The sequence below is a fragment of the Oncorhynchus nerka genome, linkage group LG27 (assembly GCF_034236695.1).
Source record: "Oncorhynchus nerka isolate Pitt River linkage group LG27, Oner_Uvic_2.0, whole genome shotgun sequence".
Lineage (NCBI taxonomy): Eukaryota > Metazoa > Chordata > Actinopteri > Salmoniformes > Salmonidae > Oncorhynchus > Oncorhynchus nerka.
In genome coordinates, this window is record NC_088422.1 from 13,764,060 (window position 1) to 13,785,832 (window position 21,773).

Below are 21,773 nucleotides of genomic sequence, written 5' to 3' on the forward strand. Positions count from 1 at the left end.
ACCAATAAAGTTTGATTTGTATACTGTAAAATACTAAACTACACTCTGTAGTATCCCTCGGTCAGGTGTAGTACTTACTACATCATTTGGTAGTATATTGTAGAATACTATACTCCACACTGTAGTATTCTTTGATAATGTAGTGCTTACGATAGAATTTTGTAGTACACTGGTGAATACTATATTAAACACTACAGTATTATATGCAAAACACTATGTTTTTTAAACTATAGTATTACTACATTATTTAATTTGCATATACTCCACCCATTACCATCCCCCATATCCCAATTTATGCCAATCATGAGAAACCTACATGTGAAGTATGAACCATACATTGTGTTCCCTACAGGTTATAGAAAAGAGCAGAGGCACTGAACTATCTGTTCAGATGCCAGTTCTACAGAATATGGAACATTTGCTCATAGTATTTCCCCATGAGTTTTCCTCGAGGAGAAAGCTCCCATTTCCACCAAAGATAATACATTAAAAAAACACTTTAGTAAATACTACCCATTCCCATATCCCAATTTGTGCCACCCATAAGTGAGTATAGACCATATATTGTGTTCCCTACAGGTTATAGTGAAGAGCAGATGCTCTGAAATATACGTTCAGACCCCTGTCCTACCTACCGACATACCTACAGCCTCAGTCCAGACCCTTCGCACCTCCAGTCCACCATCAAGTCAGTACAGGGGAGTACCAGGCAGTCAGTGGTGTGGCACGTCAAGACCTTTGAACAGCCAAGAACCACCCAATAACACAAACAACCCACTAGATGTGCTCATCCACCTCCCTCATCCACCCCTGCAACGAAATGATCAAACTTGAAACAGGACTTTCCTCAGATGGCTGGCTGTTCATGTTTGCCTCTTCACCAGGGAATCCATCTATAACGGCACAAGATACCTACAGAAAACTTCCCCCACCGGTGGCACTCGCACTGAACACACCCACCAACTGTTTGTGAGTGCTCCATAGCCAGGAGGGTCTGGGCCCTGTTTGCTCCCTCTGTCTTCCAGCCTCCAGCCTTGCCATCACATCGATCCTCCTCCAACACCAGCACAGGCCGATGGACATACCCTCCACCACCAAATTCCCTCTCCATCTCTTCCCCCTTCTACACTAAGCCTCTCACAGAACCAGAACCATTCATCATCACACCGGATATGGCGCGGAGGTGGGACCAAACACCAGACCTTCACCTGGAGTAAGCAGGCCACAGGGAAGTACCACCATTGACCTCTGGGTCTATGTCTCCCTGGTGTCTCTACTTGCTTCTCAGGTTGTCTTAATTTAATGCATTCATTCGTTTTTATATATTTTTTCTTGTTGGTTTTTCTTTTGATTTGATTAGATTCATTTGGATTGATGACTTATTGTTTGAATTGTTTGTTTTAGAATTGTAACCAAATTGATTTGAAATTGTAACGAATTTTGGAACAACCAAATAAATTGACCTACCTTCAGGTTATGGAAAATGTGCTCTTTGTATTTCCCTAGTAGGTGTCTTCAAGGAGAAAGCCCCCACTTCTATGTCAACAAAATATTTACACAGGAATACAAATAGGAGTAGCTTAACGATGCCTTAGGGAGACTCTAGTAGTATCTTAACGCTGTCTTAGCAAGACTCTAGTAGTAGCTTAACACTGCCTGAAGGAGACTCTAGTAGTAGCTTAACGCTGCCTGAGGAAGACTCTAGTAGCAGCTTAATGCTGCCTGAGGAAGACTCTAGTAGTAGCTTAACGCTGCCTGAGGAAGATTCTAGTAGTAGCCTAACGCTGCCTGAGGAAGACTCTAGTAGTAGCTTAACGCTGCCTGAGGAAGACTCTAGTAGTAGCTTAACGCTGCCTGAGGAAAACTCTAGTAGTAGCTTAACACTGCCTGAGGAAGATTCTAGTAGTAGCTTAACGCTGCCTGAGGAAGACTAGTAGTAGCTTAACGCTGCCTGAGGAAGACTCTAGTAGTAGCTTAACGATGCCTTAGGGAGACTCTAGTAGTATCTTAACACTGTCTTAGCAAGACTCTAGTAGTAGCTTAACGCTGCCTGAGGAAGACTCTAGTAGTAGCTTAACGCTGCCTGAGGAAGACTCTAGTAGTAGCTTAACGCTGCCTGAGGAAGATTCTAGTAGTAGCTTAACGCTGCCTGAGGAAGACTCTAGTAGTAGCTTAACGCTGCCTGAGGAAGACTCTAGTAGTAGCTTAACGCTGCCTGAGGAAGATTCTAGTAGTAGCTTAACGCTTCCTGAAGGAGACTCTAATAGTAGCTTAACGCTGCCTGAAGGAGACTCTGGTAGTAGCTTAACACTGCCTGAAGGAGACTCTAGTAGTAGCTTAACGCTGCCTGAAGGAGACTCTAGTAGTAGGTTAACGCTGCTTGAAGGAGACTCTAGTAGTAGCTTAACGCTGCCTGAAGGAGACTCTAGTAGTAGCTTAACGCTGCCTGAGGAAGACTCTAGTAGTAGCTTAACGCTGCCTGAGGAAGACTAGTAGTAGCTTAACGCTGCCTGAAGGAGACTCTAGTAGTAGCTTAACGCTGCCTGAAGGAGACTCTAGTAGTAGCTTAACGCTGCCTGAGGAAGACTCTAGTAGCAGCTTAACGCTGCCTGAGGAAGACTAGTAGTAGCTTAACGCTGCCTGAGGAAGACTCTAGTAGTAGCTTAACGCTGCCTGAGGAAGACTCTAGTAGTAGCTTAACGCTGCCTGAGGAAGATTCTAGTAGTAGCTTAACGCTGCCTGAGGAAGATTCTAGTAGTAGCTTAACGCTTCCTGAAGGAGACTCTAATAGTAGCTTAACGCTGCCTGAAGGAGACTCTGGTAGTAGCTTAACGCTGCCTGAGGAAGACTCTAGTAGCAGCTTAACGCTGCCTGAGGAAGACTCTAGTAGCAGCTTAACGCTGCCTGAGGAAGACTAGTAGTAGCTTAACGCTGCCTGAAGGAGACTCTAGTAGTAGCTTAACGCTGCCTGAAGGAGACTCTAGTAGTAGCTTAACGCTGCCTGAGGAAGACTCTAGTAGCAGCTTAACGCTGCCTGAGGAAGACTAGTAGTAGCTTAACGCTGCCTGAGGAAGACTCTAGTAGTAGCTTAACGCTGCCTGAGGAAGACTCTAGTAGTAGCTTAACGCTGCCTGAGGAAGATTCTAGTAGGAACTTAACGCTTCCTTAGGAAGATTCTAGTAGTAGCTTAACGCTGCCTGAGGAAGATTCTAGTAGGAACTTAACGCTGCCTGAGGAAGACTAGTAGTAGCTTAACGCTGCCTGAGGAAGACTCTAGTAGCAGCTTAACGCTGCCTGAGGAAGACTAGTAGTAGCTTAACGCTGCCTGAGGAAGACTCTAGTAGTAGCTTAACGCTGCCTGGGGAAGACTCTAGTAGTAGCTTAACGCTGCCTGAGGAAGATTCTAGTAGGAACTTAACGCTTCCTTAGGAAGATTCTAGTAGTAGCTTAACGCTGCCTGAGGAAGATTCTAGTAGGAACTTAACGCTGCCTGAGGAAGACTAGTAGTAGCTTAACGCTGCCTGAGGAAGACTCTAGTAGTAGCTTAACGCTGCCTGAGGAAGATTCTAGTAGTAGCTTAACGCTGCCTGAAGGAGACTCTAATAGTAGCTTAACGCTTCCTGAAGGAGACTCTAATAGTAGCTTAACGCTGCCTGAAGGAGACTCTGGTAGTAGCTTAACGCTGCCTGAAGGAGACTCTAGTAGTAGCTTAACGCTGCCTGATGGAGACTCTAGTAGTAGCTTAACGCTGCCTGAAGGAGACTCTAGTAGTAGCTTAACGCTGCCTGAAAGAGACTCTAGTAGTAGCTTAACGCTGCCTGAGGAAGACTCTAGTAGCAGCTTAACGCTGCCTGAGGAAGACTCTAGTAGTAGCTTAACGCTGCCTGAGGAAGATTCTAGTAGTAGCTTAACACTGCCTGAGGAAGACTCTAGTAGTAGCTTAACGCTGCCTGAGGAAGACTCTAGTAGTAGCTTAACGCTGCCTGAGGAAGACTCTAGTAGTAGCTTAACGCTGCCTGAGGAAGACTCTAGTAGTAGCTTAACGCTGCCTGAGGAAGACTAGTAGTAGCTTAACGCTGCCTGAGGAAGATTCTAGTAGTAGCTTAACGCTTCCTTAGGAAGACTCTAGTAGTAGCTTAACGCTGCCTGAGGAAGATTCTAGTAGTAGCCTAACGCTGCCTGAGGAAGACTCTAGTAGTAGCTTAACGCTGCCTGAGGAAGACTCTAGTAGTAGCTTAACGCTGCCTGAGGAAGATTCTAGTAGTAGCCTAACGCTGCCTGAGGAAAACTCTAGTAGTAGCTTAACGCTGCCTGAGGAAGACTCTAGTAGTAGCTTAACACTGCCTGAGGAAGATTCTAGTAGTAGCTTAACGCTGCCTGAGGAAGACTAGTAGTAGCTTAACGCTGCCTGAGGAAGACTCTAGTAGTAGCTTAACGATGCCTTAGGGAGACTCTAGTAGTAGCTTAACGCTGCCTGAGGAAGACTAGTAGTAGCTTAACGCTGCCTGAGGAAGATTCTAGTAGTAGCTTAACGCTTCCTTAGGAAGACTCTAGTAGTCAAAACGTGTGAAGTTGTGCGTCCTCATGTACAATGCTGAGCTGCTAATGTTTTTCGCAATGTACTGTCCGCCTACTCGTTTTCTTTGTCGGATTACCTTCCATTTAGGGGCCTACCTTCCCACTGCCCTCATCTGACAGATAATACAACAAAAAACACTCTCGTAAATACTACAGTATACTACAGTCATGTCGGCAAAAACAATACAGTGAATACTATGGTATATAAATATAGCAATACTAGTGTTTAGAGCTATATTATTTGTTCATACGGGACAGCCTAAAAAGGCCCTGTTGAAAAAGGCAGATGGTGGTGGTTATAGAAACCTGAGGCCTGGAGGCAGTCCGTTGGGTACATCAGCTGCAATGTAGAGAGGAATCAAGGGTAATGCATACCACCACATAAATCCAGGGGCTCGAGCGTCCATGCCAGGAAAGTGAACTGGGCCTAAACAGAGATAGCAAACAGCCCCCCCCCCCCCCCTCCCCATGCTAAGCTAACAGCTGCTCGCCCATGTCACTGTAGACCCATCTCTCAGATCAGTGAGAGGGAAATACAACTATTCACAGCACAGTCACTAGCTTTACCTAATATACACTCCCCTCTCTTGTTCTGGATTCTCACTGGACCAAAACATATGAATCACAGACAGTCCTGTAAAAGACAAACTAGGACGTAGAGATGTATGTAAACGTGACAGACCATCCAGACAACCCTTGGATCAGAAACTTTCATTTTATGACGGAGGTTTAAATAACAGGCTTGTCCCTCTGTGTCAGCTAACCAGCATAAATGGATGTTAAGTGTGAGGGAATGTGCAAAATGAGCGTGAATGAAACCTTTGTGGAGTTTAATAGGACATGTAAATCAGTCATTTTACACTGGAAGCTGATAGCAGGGTGTAATGGTGTCAGTATCAGTTTTGTGTGATGATACATCTGTTTAATAGTGTGGCTCACCACAGGGACAAATAATCTCCAACTAACACCATAAAAGAACTGGCAAGGGCACTGACCTTGCTGCCCAGAGGAAGACTGGGAGACTAGAATAGCTCTGAAATGGCATTGGTGTAACCATGCCACCTCTTCCTATAAATATGCCCTGTTGTTTTCACAGTTGACTCAGTGGGGTGAGCCGTTGCACAGTGGTAGTTAGGAAGATTGGTGCCTGCCTGCTCAAGTGTCCCCCGCACGTCGATTTCCCAGTGAAAGCTTAGCTGAGGTCCTGTTTTAATGGCCTGTTGACATTCTGTTCCACATGTGACCCTCGTACCCAGAGTTCCCCATGTTATTACGCTCTCTATTTTAAGCTCTGGGGGAGGGGATCTTAAACAGGTCATGCTTTCTTTGTCTAATGGTTTTGTCTCTCATTATTGATAACTCAACTTAATTGAATCTTTAAAAGCTAGTCTCAGAAAATAAGTATGTTCAGAGATAAATACAGTGGAAGTTCACTATTGTCATTACTATTCACAGATGAAGCACTATAATATTTTCTCTGTTATGCGGCTGTCATAGCACCTGCACCCATATGAAAAAATATTAGAGTATACTATGCTCTAAATACTGTAATATTAGTACAGTGCCTTGCGAAAGTATTCGGCCCCCTTGAACTTTGCGAACTTTTGCCACATTTCAGGCTTCAAACATAAAGATATAAAACTGTATTTTTTTGTGAAGAATCAACAACAAGTGGGACACAATCATGAAGTGGAACGACATTTATTGGATATTTCAAACTTTTTTAACAAATCAAAAACTGAAAAATTGGGCGTGTAAAATGATTCAGCCCCTTTACTTTCAGTGCAGCAAACTCTCTCCAGAAGTTCAGTGAAGATCTCTGAATGATCCAATGTTGACCTAAATTACTAATGATGATAAATACAATCCACCTGTGTGTAATCAAGTCTCCGTATAAATGTACCTGCACTGTGATAGTCTCAGAGGTCCGTTAAAAGCGCAGAGAGCATCATGAAGAACAAGGAACACACCAGGCAGGTCCGAGATACTGTTGTGAAGAAGTTTAAAGCCGGATTTGGATACAAAAAGATTTCCCAAGCTTTAAACATCCCAAGGAGCACTGTGCAAGCGATAATATTGAAATGGAAGGAGTATCAGACCACTGCAAATCTACCAAGACCTGGCCGTCCCTCTAAACTTTCAGCTCATACAAGGAGAAGACTGATCAGAGATGCAGCCAAGAGGCCCATGATCACTCTGGATGAACTGCAGAGATCTACAGCTGAGGTGGGAGACTCTGTCCATAGGACAACAATCAGTTGTATATTGCACAAATCTGGCCTTTATGGAAGAGTGGCAAGAAGAAAGCCATTTCTTAAAGATACTGTCAAACATGGTGGTGGCAGCATCATGGTTTGGGCCTGCTTTTCTTCAGCAGGGATAGGGAAGATGGTTAAAATTGATGGGAAGATGGATGGAGCCAAATACAGGACCATTCTGGAAGAAAACCTGCTGGAGTCTGCAAAAGACCTGAGACTGGGACGGCGATTTGTCTTCCAACAAGACAATGATCCAAAACATAAAGCAAAATCTACAATGGAATGGTTCAAAAATAAACATATCCAGGTGTTAGAATGGCCAAGTCAAAGTCCAGACCTGAATCCAATTGAGAATCTGTGGAAAGAACTGAAAACTGCTGTTCACAAATGCTCTCCATCCAACCTCACTGAGCTCGAGCTGTTTTGCAAGGAGGAATGGGAAAAAATGTCAGTCTCTCGATGTGCAAAACTGATAGAGACATACCCCAAGCGACTTACACCTGTAATCGCAGCAAAAGGTGGCGCTACAAAGTATTAACTTAAGGGGGCTGAATAATTTTGCACGCCCAATTCTTCAGTTTTTGATTTGTTAAAAAAGTTTGAAATATCCAATAAATGTCATTCCACTTCATGATTGTGTCCCACTTGTTGATTCTTCACAAAAAAATACAGTTTTATATCTTTATGTTTGAAGCCTGAAATGTGGCAAAAGGTCGCAAAGTTCAAGGGGGGCGAATACTTTCGCAAGGCACTGTATATAGTATTCGCTGTAGTGTATTTGCGGAAGTATACTGTAGTATTTAATGTAGTGTTTTTGTGGACAGGACTATACACTGCAGTATAATTTACTACAGTACAAATACTGTAGTATTACTATAGTAAAAACTATTACTTAGAAATATAGTATTGTAATTACTATGTTTTTGCAGATAATACTGTAGTATTTAATATAGTATTCTACAGTATGCTACACAATTCTATCGTAAGCACTAGACATTCAAGGGATACTAGTGTGTAGTATAGAATTCTACAGTATACTACAACATTCTAAAGTAAGCACTACATGACCAAAGGATACTACAGTGTGGAGTATTGTATTCTACAGTATACTACAGAATTATATAGTAAGCACTACACAATCAAGGGATACTACATTGTGGATTATTGTATTCTACAGTATACTACAAAATTATATAGTAAGCACTACATGACCAAAGGATACTACAGTGTGGAGTATTGTATTCTACAGTATACTACAATTATATAGTAAGCACTACACAATCAAGGGATACTACAGTGTAGTATAGTATTCTGCAGTATTATATACTAGGTAATATAGTATTCTATAAGTCTTTTTTTTCGTGGGAACATGTGCCAAATGTTTCAATGGAGTCTCCTTTTTCACATTGGCCGATACTAATGAGAAATTCCAACACTTTACCAGACAAGAGCTCCCATATGAGAGGTAAAGGGACTTTCATTAGAGTACCACCCTTCCACACACAGGAAGCGGCGCTGGGCCTAATGGAACCTGTCATCTCCTGTCCAGACTACTGCAAGTTATCCCTTTGAAACTCAACGTAAAAAAAAGCCTAAATTGGGCAATTAAAGGCATCTAGGGCCTATGTTAACTTCCATGAAAATGATAGACCTTCCAAAATGTTTTATGCAACATTATCGGCAAGAGATTTGATGTAACTTTGAGTAATTAAATGGGTGTGACAAGTGTTGGTAATGGTAATAATATAAAAAAATTCTGCTTGTAACCAACAGAATTTGTAAAAACCCTAAAATGTAATGCGTGCCAACATACTAGCAAAGATTTATTAGAAGGCAAACTGACTGTCAGGCGAAAAGTATTGAACATTTGACAATCACATTCACCGTGGTTGTCTGAACCGTGCACAGCTGGCGATGCCTCATTGGTCTTTCCCCATTATTTGCAACAAAGTCAAGGAGCGTCATCACCATCTTTGCGGTACCTCAAAACTGTTTCGATTACCAGCTGAAACTTTCATGAATTGATTTTACTCCAGGCTCAGAGTTCGTCTGGGCTGTGTCTTCACATTACCCTAAAACCTACTCTGAGCTGGGAGTAGTCTTAAAAACAGGTTAACATGATTTCTAGAACCTTTTCTGAGATGCATTTAGGGAGTGCCATCTTTCAGCTGGGTTTATGGGCGTTGTACTGACTGAAACACCTGCAGGGAGACATTGGAGCGAGCCCTTATTTAGGCCACGTTTTCAGTGGGGCATTATTCTGGGTTATTTTAAGACACGACAGAAGTAGGCTGAGCGTCAATTGCCAAAAAGGACCGAAATGATAAATGACAGTAATGTGTGTAGCCCAGTAAAGGAAATAGTTTAAAAAGGGTTGGGTTCAATGGGGGTGCAAAGTCCTTTTAGGGGAGAAAAACACAATATTGCAATGAAAATACTCTAAAATGTGTGACCTATTGAGTGGCAATAAAACTAGGCTAATTCTCAGAAGAAAAAAACAATTTACTCATGCTTGACAGACTAGAAGCAAGTCTGAACATGCTCAACCATACTGTACCCTCATTTTAGTTTAATGACGTGAACATTCCAGCCAAGAGGTAGGCTAATGAGTTGAGAAAAGATATTACGACAAAGAATCTAAAAAAAAAGTTGGTCTTGACCATGTTTTTCTACAATAGAGAAACAACAATAGCATAACCAACAAGTCTTTGTTCAAGCACCATGGCCAACTAGACAGGCCTACTGTGATCTATCAAGAGGATCCACCCTACTGGCTACAGGCATTCCTCGGCCCATGACTCATCAAGAAAAGAACATCCAGTAACACTGCCACATGTTAAAGGGGTGGGAAATAGGTGTGTGCAGGAGAGTCACTACAGAGACAAATGTAATCCTGCTGCATAGCTACTTGGGACTGAATGAAAACACTGGGAAAAAGAGGGCAAGTGCAACATGGGTTTATTGTCAAATTAGTTCTTAAGACATGAAATTGATCATTGGAATCTTAGTCTGTAATAAAGTGCAGAATTAAAGCAAGTTCCCTGGTATGGTTCCTTTGTATGGTTCTGTATTTAGCTAAATCTATTCCTTAACATATTAAGTTAAGCCCTTTTTTAAACCAGATGAATGAAGCTAATGTGCAAGGTTACTTCACAAAGCTCAGACAGACACACTGTACAAGGCCTTCCTACTTTCCAATTATAATGTAATTGGATGAATAAGGTTATACGTTTGGGTTTGTCAGAGTTCTAAAGCGTTTATGCAATAATTTAATGATATGCCAGTCAAAATGCAGATGTCGAGGGGTTTCCTTTGAATTCTAACTACATGCACAGACATATTAGTTTCCAACTAACCATGTTGCTTTAGTGCTCAGATCACCATAGAAGAATCAGGTTCAAATGTCAATGATATCAAGCATGAGGGTTGCATACACTCCTACTCAACTTCAGCACTTAATAACCTTTAACAGTTAGCACATGAAATCACCCAACCCCACCACTAACAGCATTCAGCAATTGTCACATCACATCCCTCTGCTTAGTGTAACAAATTAGGGAAAGATGAAGGAACAGGGGAGTTACCACAACAAAATGCAAGAAACCGCACAGAACAGTCGCATATCATAGCCTGTGCATAGAAGGAATAAAGCACTTATGGTATTTTCAAACATGACCACTTCATGAAGCATCTTTATGGTTTTGATCGAGAAATTAGTCCATTACTCAACTCCACAGACCCAAAACCTTGAAAACATTACCATTGAATGAGAGCATAAAGAACATACAATGAAATGTAGAGGGTCGATATATTGGCAACATTGGCTGCATTTACACAGGCAGCCCAATTCTGACATTTTTGTCCACTAATTGATCTTTTGATCAATCGCATCAGATCTTTTTCAGAGCTGATCTGATTGATCAAAAGACCAATTAGTTAAAGAAAAAGGTTCAAATTGGAACCATGGTGATGTAAAAATGACTCAACATATTCCTGCATCTTTGCAAATAGAGAAACACACAAAGAGAAATCTCTCAATGATATCTTAATAAATAGCATGGAATTAGAAAGCAAAACACTAGCTCGGTTCAAAATATTGTGCATGCCCATATTACAAAAATCCCCATTGATTTTCCACAGAGCTTTAACTCTGGCGTTGTAGGGGGGGGAAAGCGAAGTTGTTCACATGACATTCATCCTCGACTTCAATATGATCAAAAGAGCAGGATCGCACTCCACTCACACGTCTTTAATAGTCATTATCTGTGGAGAAGCACAAAGGCCTCCAGCTTCTCTGGGATGTTGCCTCTGTAGGAAAGGCTGTGTTTGACGATGGCCCGCGCAGACAGACACTGCAGGGTGGTGTGATTGATGGGTTGGATCAGGTTCTTGGCCATCTCCTTCTCGTCCAGCAGGTCACAGGCCATCTGCTTCAGGGAGTTGGTGCTGTCAAAGTGCGTGCCGCAGGCAATCAGCAGATTCATGATGTCCGGGTGGTTGTTGGAGGCGGCCACATGCAGGGGGCTGTTGTTGTCCTCGTCGCGGAAGTTGACGTCCGCCCCACACTCCAGTAGGATAGAGGTGACGTAGAAAGAGGGGAACTTACAGACAGGATAGCGGCCCACGCAGGTGGTGTTCCTGTCCACGGCCAGGTGGAGCGGGCTGTAGCCATTCTTCCCGCAGGGCTGCAGCTTGAGGAACCTGTAGATGGTCTCCTTCTTCAAGTGGTCCTGCTCCACGGTGCAGGGGACCTTCTCCAGCAGGCAGATGAGATGCAGGATGATGGAGAGGGCCTTGCTGAGCTGAGCCGGGTCAGGCAGGTTCTGTTTCACCGCCCGCTCAATCTCCAGCACGCTCTTACTGAGGATGCCCATGAGGTCATCGAAGGAGACTGAGGTGCCCAGCAGGCCTTTGGCGCGGTCCTGGAGCATGAAGGAGAAGAGCTCAGCGAAGGACAGCAGGCTGCTGGCTGTCATGGGGCTGAGGGGGTCCAGGTTGCTCTGCTGCATGTCCAAGGCGTACTTCCACAGATTGATACAGCGCTCAAAGTTCCCAGAGTCGGCATATACAGCACCCCTGTAGCGGATGTAGTAAGAGGTGTCGGGGTGGGAGGGGCCTAGGATGCGCTCTCTAATGAGCAAGGCCTGCATCCTCATCTCATCTGGTTCAGAGATCAAGCTGTCTAGCTCCTCCTCATTACTTACCTCCCTGGCATGGTCATAGGCCATGATCAACTGCTTTGGGTGTGCTTTGTGGAGAACATTGTTGCCGTCCCTGTATCTCAGGTCCATGGCCCTCTTCCAGTACTTTAATGCCCCAAGAAGATCACGCTTTTTATCCACAAAAGTGGCACCAAGTAGTTCCAAAGCGTTTATTCTCTCCAATTGACGTGTTTGCTGGTGTTGAGTCAAATAGTTAACAATGTTGGTGTGGCCCGTCACACTAGCGGACAGTAGTGGGGTCATTCCATAACCATCCCTCTCCATTGTGGCACCATATTTTAGCAGCATCTTCATTATCTCCAAGCTGCCGGATTCAGCACAGTCATGTAATGCCGTGTTACCTGTGGAGAAAGAAAAACAAATTCATGTGTTCCGCAAAATGGAAGTCATTTTTGGCAGACATTCTAGTAATAAAGAGCAATATATATGCAAGTTATTTGAAAAGAAGATGAAGTGAAGAGACAAAAGGTTGATCAAAATGTTAAATTCTCTACATTTCAACTAAATGGGTTTGTCACATGCTTGCCTGTAGCCTTATCTCACTAGGAGAAACCTCTGAGTGATGAACTCGATGTGCCAATCTAAGCGTTACGCCAAGGGGGTGCAAATCTCATGGACCCGAACAGATCTTGTGAGTGGGCGATTGCAAGGCTTACATTTAGCAAAAGCTTGGGTGGATTCCCTTCCCCTAATTGGTTTAAATACAAATTAAACCAGCTTGTTAGGTGACCTGATTAGATGTCCAAATGTGAGGATTTAGCAGGTTAGCATTTGTCCTGAATCTTGCCCTGGAGGCAAAACTCCATGGCGGTCATTTGTCCACTTTCTCTTCGCAAGTAAATACAATTGTTGGACAAGCAGAATATAGATCTCAGTTGTCTGAATGGACAAGTAAAATGAATTTTAAATTTTAAAAGAATCACAATATCAAACAATTGGGCAGGCTATTCAGATGAAAATTGGATCAGAGACATTAGGGCAAACGGTCAAATAAATTACACACAGACTAACTACATAGACAATTCAAAACAGATTGTATTTTGGCTGGTTCTCGCTAGTGAAATACTAGCCTACATTAATGTCATCGTCATGTCCGATGTCCTAAAATAACTTTCCATCGGCACTAATGTATAACCGCAAATGGCCGACACGCAGTTGATACGGATGCACAGTTGATGAAACCAATACTGCATGCTCCAGTTGCAAAACCATCTCTCAAGCGCTCAAAATTTGCTAGGATTCTCGTCTATTCAATACTGGCCATGCAATTGTGACAAAGTAATTAAAAAAAAAAAAATCTTAGAATAGCCTAATGGACAAGTAACTCCTATGCCGTCAAGAACTCCCCTGAACACTGAATAATTTAACTTTACAAATAGATAAACATCTTAGTTGGCCAACTCGCCAAGCTTAGCCATTTGATCCCTGGTTCATTGAATGAGGGAATTACAAAAATTATCTGGTTGTAATTGTAATGTTGCAGGGTGGCCAACCCTCCCCTCCTGGAGAGCCCTGGAGAGCTCCTGGGTATACAGGCTTTTATTCCTACCTTGCTCAAACACATTGTTAATAAATAACAATAATAATAATAATAATAAAGCTGCTCAACAGGACCTTGATAAACTGACTCTGGTGTGTTTGAGCAGGGTTGGATCAAACGCCTGTCCTCACAGTAGCTCTCCAGATGGAGGGTTGACCAAACACATGTGTTATACAGTATCAGTGCAGTATTTTACTTTAAGTGCCTTGCTCAAGGCAACAACAGCAGGAGATAAGACATGGGATCAGAGACCAGTAGCCTTCCATTGTCAATACAGGGGGACAATTGATTTGAGCTTTAGGACAAGTAGAAAAACATCTGTCCTACTTGTCGAATTCACAAGTGGCAAAAAAAAGAAGGTTGCACTAAGTATTAAAATCAGATTTTAAAACTAAGTCTAACCACACCGTTAACACTAATGCCTATCCTTGCTTTTTCTCTCTCGATATAGCCAATTTTGACATTTCAATCTAGCGGTTCTGCCTCCGGGGCAAGATTCATGACAAATGTGATGATTTGAAGGATTTACCTTGAGACAGTCTGAAAAACGCCAAGAAATTGTATCAAGACCAATCTGATGTACAAATTAGTGTTAATGTTTCAACTTCTTGATTTTATGAAGACAATCACAGAATAATACACCTGCCAGCTACTAGGCCTAATATCATTGTTTATGTAGGCCCAGGATATACAACACAGGATAATTAACACGTCCTGAATGTACTCACCTTTAACACTTTTCCTGTTAACGTCAGCACCTTTCTCCAAGAGGTACTGGGCAATTTCCTTGTGTCCTTTGTAACACGAAATCATGAGGCATGTATGACCGTGTCTGTTTGCCACCTCCAGGTCTGCCTTGTGCTCCACCAGGTATTTCACAATGTCCAGATGTCCATCGAAGCAGGCTGCTCTCAGGGGGGTGGAATTTGTGAGTGTTGTATTGTTCACAGAAGCACCGTGGCCAAGTAAAGACTGCACGACTTTCAGGTGTCCTGCTGCTGAGGCAGCCCATAAAGGGGGGGCACCCTCAATAGTCTCACCATCAAAATTCACCGACCCCCCAATCTCAACGGGTGCGGAGCAACACTCCATTAGATACTCCACCAAATCCAGGTGTCCGTATCTGGCAGCCATAAGCAAAGGGGTCGCCCCGTTGGTTTTCTCTGCCATTAATTTGATAACCTCGTGGCCAATTTTGTTCTCCAAAAGTTTCTGAAGCAACCGTAGCTTGCCATCTCTGGCTGCATTGAAAACAGCCGTTTGTAAATCCATTGGTTCAGCTTCCTTCACCGGATACACCGTTGATTAAAAAGACAGGAACGTCGACGAGATAAGTCCGTGGCAGGTGCTGAGCAGAAGCCTTTGTTTGTGGCGCTAGCTAGTTTTGAATATGTTGTAATATGTTTTGTTAGCTAGCTAAATGAGCGAAATGGGTAGAAATCAGGTAGCTAGTTGATAAACGTATTTGTTAACATTGGCTTGTTCGGCTTTCCCCTCTTCAATTGAAAGTTAACACGGGCTTGTTAGCGACGGACAGATCACTTCCTCAATTGGCTGGCTGTTGTATTGTACTGTTGTATTGTACTGCTCACCAACAACAACATTGATACCAGCTGCAATCTAGCTAGTTACTCTTCCGAGTGTCCAACGTTACGCCGTCCGACGTCCTTTTCTATTCCATCAAGCGGTTTTTTATGAATAGACTTAATTATGTATGTCATTTTCAGACAGAACCATGTGTAAGTAGACATAGGTAGAGGTTGTAGCTATCCAGTTAAAATACTAATAATTACGGCGAGGCCCAGAGAACGCCGACATCCACCCCCACTTATTTCCTGTATGTGAAGCTAAGCTAGTCAACGTTGTCCAGCAGCCGAAGTCGGTTGAAATGCCTTTTCTTTTTCTTCGATGTTGACCAGATGGTAGTCATAAATCTTGCCCGAACGTTAAATGTTTTTCATTTCAAATAACACAAGAAAATCTACTATGGTCATGTTTCTACGGTGTTCTTGAGGGGGCAGATTTGTCCACCCACCACATAATTTATCACGACTCAATACCCAGAATACACTTCAAGTCAAATCGAAAACAATGCCGTTTCTTTGTAACACCCAATTTATTGACAAGGAAAACATCCAATCACAGAGTGGGTATTTGCGCAACAGCGGTTAACGGATTGTCAGAAGTTACCACAGCCACAAAGTAAGAATTGTATATATCGAAAAAATAAATGTTTTTTTAAAATCTTAATTTAAAGTTAGGGTTAGTCATAAAGTTAGCAGTTCGGTTAAGTTTGGGGTTAACGTTATGTTTAAAATATCATTTTAAAATTAATTGTAGAAATAGGCGGGATTTAGCCATAATAACGACTTTGTGACTGTGGTAACTTGTGACGACCCAGTTAAAGGGTCAGACTTCCTCATACATTTTATTATTAAAGGTGGTTGAGCAAGATTTCAATTCAATTTTGTAGTTTGTATGAATAATGTTGTAATCTGTGAATAAAACTGTATTAAACGAAATGACATATGTCCTTCCAAATGGCGAGATTGAATTGCATGTCTTTTTTTCATTCTATGCTACTGCCACCTCCTGGAGGTTTCGTGAACCAAGTACAGAGGATCATGTTTTTTCTATGATCATATTAGATCAGCAAGCACCAAGTGAATATAATCAAGATCAATTTCATATATAGTTGAAAGCTTTCTGCAGTTCTTCAAAAGAACACTAGGAAGGGCTCCCGGGTGGTGCAGCAGTCTAAGGTACTGCACCTCAGTGCTAGAGCAGACCTTGGTTAGATTCCAGGCTGCATCACAACCGGCTGTGATTGGGAGTCCCATAGGGTGGCGCAGTGTCAATTGGCCCAGTGTCGTGTTTGGCCGGGGTAGGTCGTCTTTGTAAATAAGAAATTCTTAACTGGCTTGCCGAGTTAGATAAATCTTTTTAAGCGTAACAAATTTTTCAACCATCACCCCTCAAGCTCTCTGGACAAATGTTAGTGAACTATTCTACAGCGCAATATACATCCTAGTCCTGGATATAGACGCTGTACTTCAATAGTTCAAACCAATGTTCAATTGATTATAGAAGGTCAGAAAAATGGGTTTACCAGAAAAGGTTTATTCAGCTGTTCAAATAAGGAAACAATTCCTTGGAGTGGCAGCAGTGATGGCTGTTCAGAAATAATCATGAACAGTATACAAACCAACATTTTAAAAAGACCACACCTTTAAAGAAATGCCTAACATAAAAGAAATTAAATCATGTGCTTAAACCAGCTTCATATGTATCTGTTTTACCATTTACACCAAGAACAAAACACCAGTTACAATAAAGAGATTGGTTGAACTCCTGAAAATGCACCAAGTCAAAGCTCATCCACCCAAAACACAACCTCTTCTGACGAGTGGAATCTCAAATTAAAAACAAAGAACATGCTTACCAATTGTGTACTCGGTTGATCAGTTATTTTCATTCATATCAAAACAAAGTTTGAATTGAGCCATTACTAAGGAGGAAGTGAGAACTGTGTGCAAATACATTAAATTATAGTTTAAAGCAGAATTGTATCAAGTAGGTCTCAAATTAGAACTGCAAGACAGGCCACCAGTATGTTCATACATTCAGGAAAACAGTGTTGTAAAAAACAATGACAATATGCACCCACATAATAAATACGCTGTTACAATTCCAATATTTGCTAGATTTCATTTAGAAAATCCACTGGGTTTGTTAAAAGTAACTTCAAACCTGAACGTATATTAAAAATTCAAATTCCGTGAATGGCATCTAAAAAGCAAAAATCTGCCATGAACCGTTGTTGTTGTTGTAGTGGAGGAGGTGACTGGGATGAGATGCTGTGGGACGTTAGGATCCAACTCGCGTCGTGGTGGTCTTCCTGTCATTGAAGAAGCTCCTCAGCAAAACTACCTGGCTGATGCTGACCACCAGCAAAATGAAGGCCTCTCCAATGGACCAGAAAGCCACTCTTGTGTTGAGGTCCTCGGCACGGCTGCGTCCCTGACCCTCCCGCAGACGGAAATGTGTCTGATAGTCAATGACCGATTTCAGGGCCTCATGAATGGACACGCAGGCAGACTCCATCTGAAACAGAGGTATTTAGAGTTTAAAGATCCTTACAAGATCCTTGCATGTTTTGACATACAAGCACTGCAAATAACCAACCAGTTTGTCAATGCACACTATTCCCACATGACATCTTCACCTAATGGGGCCCACTGAAATCCAATGACATTTCATACGGTTGTAGAGATTTAACCAATTGTTTTTTTGTTTGTTATTGAACTGCCATAATCAATATCACATAAAAGAGCATCTCTCAACAATAGTCATTTTAACAGACCTACCTGGGTCAAAGCAGTGACCCTGTTCTCATTGGGGAAAAGTGGAGGATCCTCTCCAACTTGGAAATCGAAGTAGACTGTCTTGTGCGTGAAGGTGGAAAACTCATTGCTGAAGCAGAACTTGTATGTTCCATTCTTGGCAGCCGTGAATGTAAAGCTGTCGTACTGCTTCTTCATTTCTTTGTAAAGAACAGTACCATCTGCATCCTCCAGGCGACAGTCAACATCGTAATGCCCACCAGTGACAACCTGGACAGAAAATGTGTTCTTTAAAATACAGCCTATCCATTTCAATATAAAACTTGGTCCCATAGTGGTGGAATTATTATCAATACTAATTCCCATAACTCCATGTCATAATGTGAGGGCCTCAATTAACTTACCTGGAACTCAAGTGTACACTTGGTACCAACGGTAATATCTTCATAGAAACACTGTTTTGCGTTATCCGGAAGCTCAAATGTAAGCTCAGAGCCAAACGCCCATCCACAGAGCAGGTGGGCCCAAAGCACCTGCACAAACAGTCTGATTGTACCGTGATACCTGCACATCTTGGCGGATGGAAGATTGTCGATACTGTTAATTTTATATCGTTGTGGACCTGCAAACACAGAACATTTCCAGATAATCAAACAAATAACTACGTAATCTAATAAAAACGTACACATTGACAAACTACAAATAACAAATCAAATTACAGAAATAGAATGGCAAAACAAACCCGGAATTCACAACTAACGTTAGCTAGCTAACTTGCTATGCTAATGTAGCTAGCTGACAAGGCCGATTAACTAGGTATCCACTTCTATTAGAAATGTAGTTCGCAAAATTAAGTAGGTTTACAATGAACAATTACAACATTTGTTAATGCGTATTGTTCTAATATTTTAAGTGGTCATTTAATAGCATACTATTTTAGTTAAATATTGTGTTTCGTCCAATACCACTCACCTCAAATCCCTCACCCGGAAACAAGTAGCTACTAAGAGACGTAGCATAAACGTCACTCCTCCGCGACGCTCGTTCCTCAGCCGATCTTCTTCTTCTTTGGTGGGGTTTATGGGTGGTTGGCATCCAACTTTATGGTGCATTACCGCCACCTACTGTACTGGAGTGTGGGACAGAGACAGGGAGAAACTAAACCCTGCCTGCCAGCCGCGTTGCTCTTAAAAAGATAACAACATATTTGAGACTATATCTAATGACGTTCTACTCAATATACTCCTTAAACTAATTTCCCCTAACCCCTTCTCCCTCATACTAGATCTCATCCTCTCTCTTTCCCTCCAATAATGTCCCCACTGTATCAATACATGCTCCACTGTCTCGGTTTCCTGGCAATACTTACATTTTCCTGTTGGATGCTTTCCTATTACATGTAAGGTCTTATTCAAATGTCTGTGTCCCACCCTTAATCTTGTAAATATAGCCTCCTCTCTTCTGTTCCTTCCTGCCGTTCTCCCCTCCCCAACTTTCCTCTGCACTTGAAATAAATACCTGCCCGTGGTATCTGTAACCATTTCATATCTAACTGTACCTTCTCCTCTGTGCAATCCGGTTTCCAAGCTGGTCACGGGTGCACCTCAGCCACGCTCAAGGTACTAAACGATATCATAACCGCCATCGATAAAAGACAGTACTGTGCAGCCGTCTTCATCCACCTGGCCAAGGCTTTCGACTCTGTCAATCACTGCATTCTTATTGGCAGACTCAACAGCCTTGGTTTCTCAAATGACTGCCTCGGCTGGTTCACCAACTACTTCTCATATAGAGTTCAGTGTGTCAAATTGGAGGGCCTGTTGTCCGGTCCTCTGGCAGTCTCTATGGGGGTACCAGAGGGTTCAATTCTTGGGCCGACTCTTTTCTCTGTATATATCAATGATGTCGCTCTTGCTGCGGGTGATTCTTTGATCCACCTCTACGCAGACGACACCATTTTGTATACACCTGGCCCTTCTTTGGACACTGTGTTAACAAACCTCCAAACGAGCTTCAGTGCCATACAACTCTCCTTCCGTGGCCTCCAATTGCTCTTAAACGCTAGTAAAACTAAATTCATGCTCTTCAACAGATCGTTCCCCACACACGGCCGCCCAACTAGCATCACTACTCTGGACGGTTCTGACTTAGAATATGTGGACAACTACAAATACCTAGGTGTCTGGTTAGACTGTAAACTTTCCTTCCAGACTCATATTAATCATCTCTAATCCAAAATTACATCTAGAATCGGCTTCCTATTTTGCAACAAAGCCTCCCTCACTCATGCTGCCAAACATTCCCTCGTAAAACTGACTATCATACCGATCCTTGACTTCGGCGATGTCATTTACAAAATAGCCTCCAACACTCTACTCAGCAAACTGGATGCAGTCTATCACAGTGCAATCTGTTTTGTCACCAAAGCCCCATATACCACCCACCACTGCGACCTGTATGCTCTCATCGGCTGGCCCTCGCTACATATTCGTCGCCAGTCCCACTGGCTCCAGGTCATCTATAAGTCTTTGCTAGATAAAGCTCCGCCTTATCTCAGTTCACTGGTTCACCATAACAACACCCACCCATAGCACGCGCTCTAGCAGGTATATCTCACTGGTCATCCCCAAAGCCAACACCAGTTTGTCCGCCTTTCCTTTACAGTTCTTCGCTGCAAATGATTGGAATAAATTGCAAAAATTGTTGAAGTTGGAGACTTATATAGCCCTCACTAACTTTAAGTATCATCTATCTGAGCAGCTTACGGATCGCTGCAGCTGTACACAGCCCATCTGTAAATAGCCCATCCAACTACCTACCTCATCCCCATATTGTTTTTATTTACTTTTATTTGTTGCTCTTTTGCACATCAGTATTTATACTTGCACATCATCTGCACATCTATCACTTCAGTGTTAATTTGCTAAATTGTAATTACCTCGGTACCATGGCCTATTTATTGCCTTACCTCCTTACTCCATTTGCAAACACTGTATATAGATTTTTCTATTGTGTTATTGACTACTTTTGTTTATCCCACGTGTAACTCTGTGTTGTTGTCTTTTGTCGCACTGCTTTGCCTGATCTTAGCCAGGTCGCAGTTGTAAATGAGAACTTGTTCTCAACTGGCCTACCTGGTTAAATAAAGGTGAAAAATATATATCTATTTTTTTTTAAATCTCTGCCATTTGCTCCTGCCATTTGTCCACCTTCACTGTCCATATCAGGCTTTTTGCCTCTGCCTTGCTCATTGAAACTACCACATCCACATCCCCACTACTTAGTGCTTGTTTTGCCAGTACATCAACTGCCTCGTTCCTCTCCACTCCCACATGAGCTGGGACCCATGTAAATATGATCTGTATACCCATTTGTTTACTCCTGCCATGGGTTTGTATCACCTCATAAAGTGGGTCTTGTCTGCTACGTGATATAAAGGACTGGAGACTCCTTAACACTGCTGCACATGAATCAGAGCAAATAACTACTCTGTCTGGCTTAACTTCCTCCTCCTACTGCAAGGCCAACAGCATGGCCACCACCACTGTCGAATATACAGCCAGATGATCTGTAATACGTTTCCTGACTTTCACCCACATTCCTGCACTACAATGCTGACCCAGTACGTCTTGTCCTTGGATATTTTGAACCATCTGTGTACATGGCCACAAAATCTTGATACACAGTATCCAGATGTCTCTTAAACAAATCAGATGGATCAACACCCTCCCTATCTTTCTGTAGTCTCTCCAATACTTCTAGATCTACTCCTGGAGGTGGGAGTAGCCATTGTGGATTTACAGGAATAGCTACCGTTAGGCTAAACTCCCTT

The 21,773-nt window shown here is 42.5% G+C and overlaps 2 protein-coding genes across 2 annotated transcripts; both read right to left on the reverse strand.

Annotated features, from left to right (window-relative positions):
* Window positions 1-9,777: 9,777 nt before the first annotated feature.
* Window positions 9,778-15,677, reverse strand: LOC115111266 (protein fem-1 homolog C). Its single transcript, XM_029637144.2, has 2 exons — window positions 14,327-15,677; window positions 9,778-12,399 (listed from the first exon to the last, which is right to left on the reverse strand). Exons 1-2 carry the CDS (start codon window positions 14,868-14,870, stop codon window positions 11,096-11,098), a joined length of 1,848 nt encoding a protein of 615 aa, XP_029493004.1. The 5' UTR covers window positions 14,871-15,677; the 3' UTR covers window positions 9,778-11,095.
* Window positions 15,678-16,698: 1,021 nt separating this feature from the next.
* LOC115111267 (transmembrane emp24 domain-containing protein 7-like) lies at window positions 16,699-18,997 on the reverse strand. Its single transcript, XM_029637145.2, has 4 exons — window positions 18,914-18,997; window positions 18,346-18,563; window positions 17,966-18,211; window positions 16,699-17,702 (listed from the first exon to the last, which is right to left on the reverse strand). Exons 2-4 carry the CDS (start codon window positions 18,511-18,513, stop codon window positions 17,466-17,468), a joined length of 651 nt encoding a protein of 216 aa, XP_029493005.1. The 5' UTR covers window positions 18,514-18,563; window positions 18,914-18,997; the 3' UTR covers window positions 16,699-17,465.
* Window positions 18,998-21,773: the final 2,776 nt, after the last annotated feature.